The sequence below is a fragment of the Helianthus annuus genome, chromosome 14 (genome assembly GCF_002127325.2).
Source record: "Helianthus annuus cultivar XRQ/B chromosome 14, HanXRQr2.0-SUNRISE, whole genome shotgun sequence".
Classification (NCBI taxonomy): Eukaryota; Viridiplantae; Streptophyta; class Magnoliopsida; order Asterales; family Asteraceae; genus Helianthus; species Helianthus annuus.
The window spans coordinates 94246595-94250266 of NC_035446.2; the positions used below are offsets into that span (position 1 = coordinate 94246595).

The 3672-nt window shown below is 44.8% G+C and overlaps 1 protein-coding gene across 1 annotated transcript; it reads left to right on the forward strand.

The window, feature by feature from the left end:
• Nucleotides 1-1385: 1385 nt before the first annotated feature.
• LOC110906962 (myosin-11-like) lies at nucleotides 1386-2424 on the forward strand. Its single transcript, XM_022152012.1, has 2 exons — nucleotides 1386-2027; nucleotides 2107-2424. Exons 1-2 carry the CDS (start codon nucleotides 1386-1388, stop codon nucleotides 2422-2424), a joined length of 960 nt encoding a protein of 319 aa, XP_022007704.1.
• Nucleotides 2425-3672: the final 1248 nt, after the last annotated feature.

Here is a 3672-nt window from a genome sequence, read left to right on the forward strand (position 1 = left end):
TATTGTGTTGCCGGAGAAAGCTCTCGTTGGAGCCGGCATGAGTTTAAACTGGAAAATGGAGCGTGACGACAAACCTGTGTATACAGAGAATGGTCATAGTAAGTTTGGGATTCTTCCCCGCTTTCTCTCTCTCTCTTTTTTTTTGACCTACTGCTTTCTCCGAATGTAGTTGTTTCTCTGTACGTCGTTGCCTTCCAGAGGGAAGGCGGTCGAATGGGTACAGTCAAGAAGAAACCAGAAGAAGAACTTTGGTACCACCGCATTGTGGGAAATTTTGTTCTTCCGCGGGATGCGGATTTATCTGTTCACCCTGCTGCTGGTGCGGGTAAGTTACTTTTTGTTTCTGTTTCCTGTTCTTGCGCGTTGTGGACAAATTCTTTATTCTATGCCTTTGTAGGTGAGTTGTCAAATTTGGGCATAGGCCCTGAGAAGAAAAGACGCGCGACAACTAGCAATGTTGCGCCGAAGAAGAGTGATGTTGAGAAGACTCAATCTCTTAAAGCTAAAAATGTTGGGGAGAAGAAAGGTATGCGCCATTCTTCTGACAAGTGTGATTATGTGGTGGTTTCTGATACTTTGGAGGGTCTTGCACCTGCAGTTACCACTAGGCGACCGAAACCAGAACCAAAAGACTCTGCTGACATTCCCCCATCTAACCCTGAGGATCCAATTGATTTGGAATCCAGTCCTGAGCATTTGGTGCAAAGGGGAGCAAGCAAAAGGAAACAAACTGATACTGACGCAGAGGGTCAACCTCCTAAAAAGGTTCAGAGGAAGAAAATTGCCCGAAGAGGGAATCTTGATGCTTTCGTTACGGAATATGTTCCTGGTAAGTAGCATCTTCCCTTGTTTTCTTTATGTGGGGTAGATCCTTATGGATTTTTATTTTTACAGAAGTTTCTGTTGCTCCAATTCCCACGAACTTGCAATCCGTGGTGAATGAAGAACTTCCTTCTACCCCTCCACATGCTTCTGCAGCTGATCAGTTGAACCCTATAGAGGGGGCAACTGAGAAAACTCCTACTCCTTCCCCTTCGGACACTATGCCGGAGCATGCTGAGAAGGTGACGGTTGAAGAGCAAGATTCGTCTGCTGGTGTTAGTAAACAATCTCCCATCCGCCCAGAGGAAACTTTGGGAGACTATTACTATCGGGCCTATACGGAAAAGGATGCTGCTGACCCTCACGCCCCCGTTTGGAATTTGAAGAAAGGTGATACTTTCGCGGATTGGCACGTGTGCCAAGATTGGTTGCAGGGGATACTTCCACCTGGGGAAGTTAAGTTTCAGTAAGACCGGTCTTATGAGCAGACCTACCAGTCTTATTTTGCTGAGACTGCTTCTCATGTTTCTACCACCCACCGTATTGTTCGTGAGTGGTACAATATGCATAAAGAGCAGAAATCTTTTATGGCGGCTCAGAAGAAATTCGCCAAAGATGAGAGACGTGTGGCTCAGTTAATGGCCAAATTAGAAGCTGACCAAGCCAAGTTTGAAACTGAGCGCAAGACTGAGGAATGGTCTGTTGCTGGCTGGAAAAGAAAGGCGGAAGCTGAAGCTGCCCTCCTCTCCGAGGAACGTAAAAATTGGAGGAAGATTTGCGAAAAAGATAATGCTGAGAAAGCAAACCTTCGTAATATTATTAATAACCTCAAGGCCGAGGTTGAAAAACTGAAGAATCAGGATGCGGAGGTAGAAAAATTGAAGAAGGAGAAAACTGATGCAGAGGCTACGCTGGAGGAGGCGCGTGCTCATAGAGAACGAAGCGAGCAACGGGAGGTACAAGCTTTAACCACTCTTGCCATTAGAGATAAAGAACTAGAGGAACTTACTGCTTTAGTTTCTGACCAGGAACAACTGAAGAAGGACCTGGAGCTCGCGCATTCCGAAAATACTGAAACCTCCCGCCGTTTGGCTGAAGTTGAAGAGAAACTGGAAAATTCAGAAACGGCGCGGGTCACAGCGGAAAGTGAGCTTGACCCTTTAAAGAATGACTTGGCTTGGCTGAAGGATCGTGGGATTGCTTGTGTAAGTTCCTTTTCTCTTTTTTGTTGTGAAATCATATATGCGCTCTTTATTTGATGTTTATTTTCGCTTGATTTCATAGGTTGCTGAATCTGTGTTGAATTCTGAGGAATTGGATAAAACTGTTGCGAATTTGGTGGTTGCTGCGCGGCGAGATGGGTACGCGCAAGGTTACGCGGAATGCTCCCAGCATGTGAATAGCGCGCTGAAGGTTACCTGGGATGATAGCAAATCTGCTACCTTTGGCGTAGATACCGCCGCTGTGCTTGCTTCTCTGAAGACAGAGTTTAACAATTTGCAACTTCCAGTTATGGAGTTGATAAACGTGGCGCTGCAATCGGATGATCCCGTGGCGCAGCTTAAAGAAATCTTCCCTGATGAGGGTGAAGATTTAGAGTAGGGTGAAATTGTTTTGAACAATTTGTTTGTGTGTGTGTTTTTTTTTTTTTTTGTGGGATGTGGATCCTTGTTTTGTCAGTGCGCTGTTGCGCAAGAATTCGAAACACTGCTGTGTTTGAATCTCTTTAGGGCGTATTTGTACGCTGAAGATAATATGTTTCTATTTGTTTTGTTACATGACTTTACAATATTTTGCATGAGTACAATTGCTTTTACTTGAGTAAGGCGAATGAAGTTGGTATGAAGCTCATGTGTGAATCTATGGTCGTTTGTGACGTGATCACTGACCGCGCATGGAGCTTATTTTATACTACCATAATGTTTTTGCTCTTACTAAAAAGAAATTACATGCATTTTGTAAACACAAAAATAATAGAAACTTTGTAATTTTATTCATGGATAAAGCTCAGAGGCGTTATAAAGCGTTTTTTTTATAATTAGATGGAACTTAACTTACTCCCTGATAATTCCTCCGCATTTGATAAGTCACGTCTTTTCTGCGGGAAACCTATAGGGTCCTTTAAGTTTTGGCCCGTCTGCTTGAGCTTTCTTCTCCCCGGGTAATCTGCTTGATCTCCCTGCGCATATTCTGGAGTAAATGCGTAAGTTCTCCATTTTTGAGGGCTTTCTCTATTTCCGTGCGCAGGGATATGCAGTTATTCGTGGTGTGCCCGTTGTCTTTATGATATTCGCAGTACTGCGCCGGGTCTTGACCACGTTTACTCTTCATCGGAATCGGAGGTTTGAACTGGTAGTCCTCAGTACTCAGAACCTCTGTCGGGGTCTTTGTTAGGGGAGTCCACTGCCTCTCCCTATTTTCGTGCTTGTTTTCTCTTTGTGCAGAGAGCTTGTTAATTGTTGTGCGGGCATCTTCAGAGGAACGACTTCCTGATGACTCGCGCCATGATTTTTTGAACCTTTTCTCACCGGTTGCGCTTAAATCTGTGGGCCTGTTGTGTGGTGGTGGTGGCCTGTTTGTAGTAAGGTTTTTCTCAGTCTGCGCATAAACCTTGGCCGCCGCCATTATCTTTTCCCAACTCTTGGGAAGGCCCTCTGTTCCAGATAATACTTTGACCATGTCGTCACACCTAACCGCGTACTTAAACTGAGCACGGATTAGTTGTTCGTGAACACCACCAATCTCCAACACTTCCTTATTGTATCTGGTGATAAAATCCTCCAGATTCTCGTCATCGCGACGCCAGATGTTCATGACGTCGGATGTATCACGCATGGAACGCCTTTGCTG

Excerpts from the sequence above, each read along its gene's own strand:
- LOC110906962 (XM_022152012.1), top strand. The coding sequence starts at position 1,386 with ATGCATAAAGAGCAGAAATCTTTTATGGCGGCTCAGAAGAAATTCGCC. Across the intron at positions 2,028-2,106 it reads AGGATCGTGGGATTGCTTGT|GTTGCTGAATCTGTGTTGAA; the intron begins GTAAGTTCCTTT and ends TTGATTTCATAG.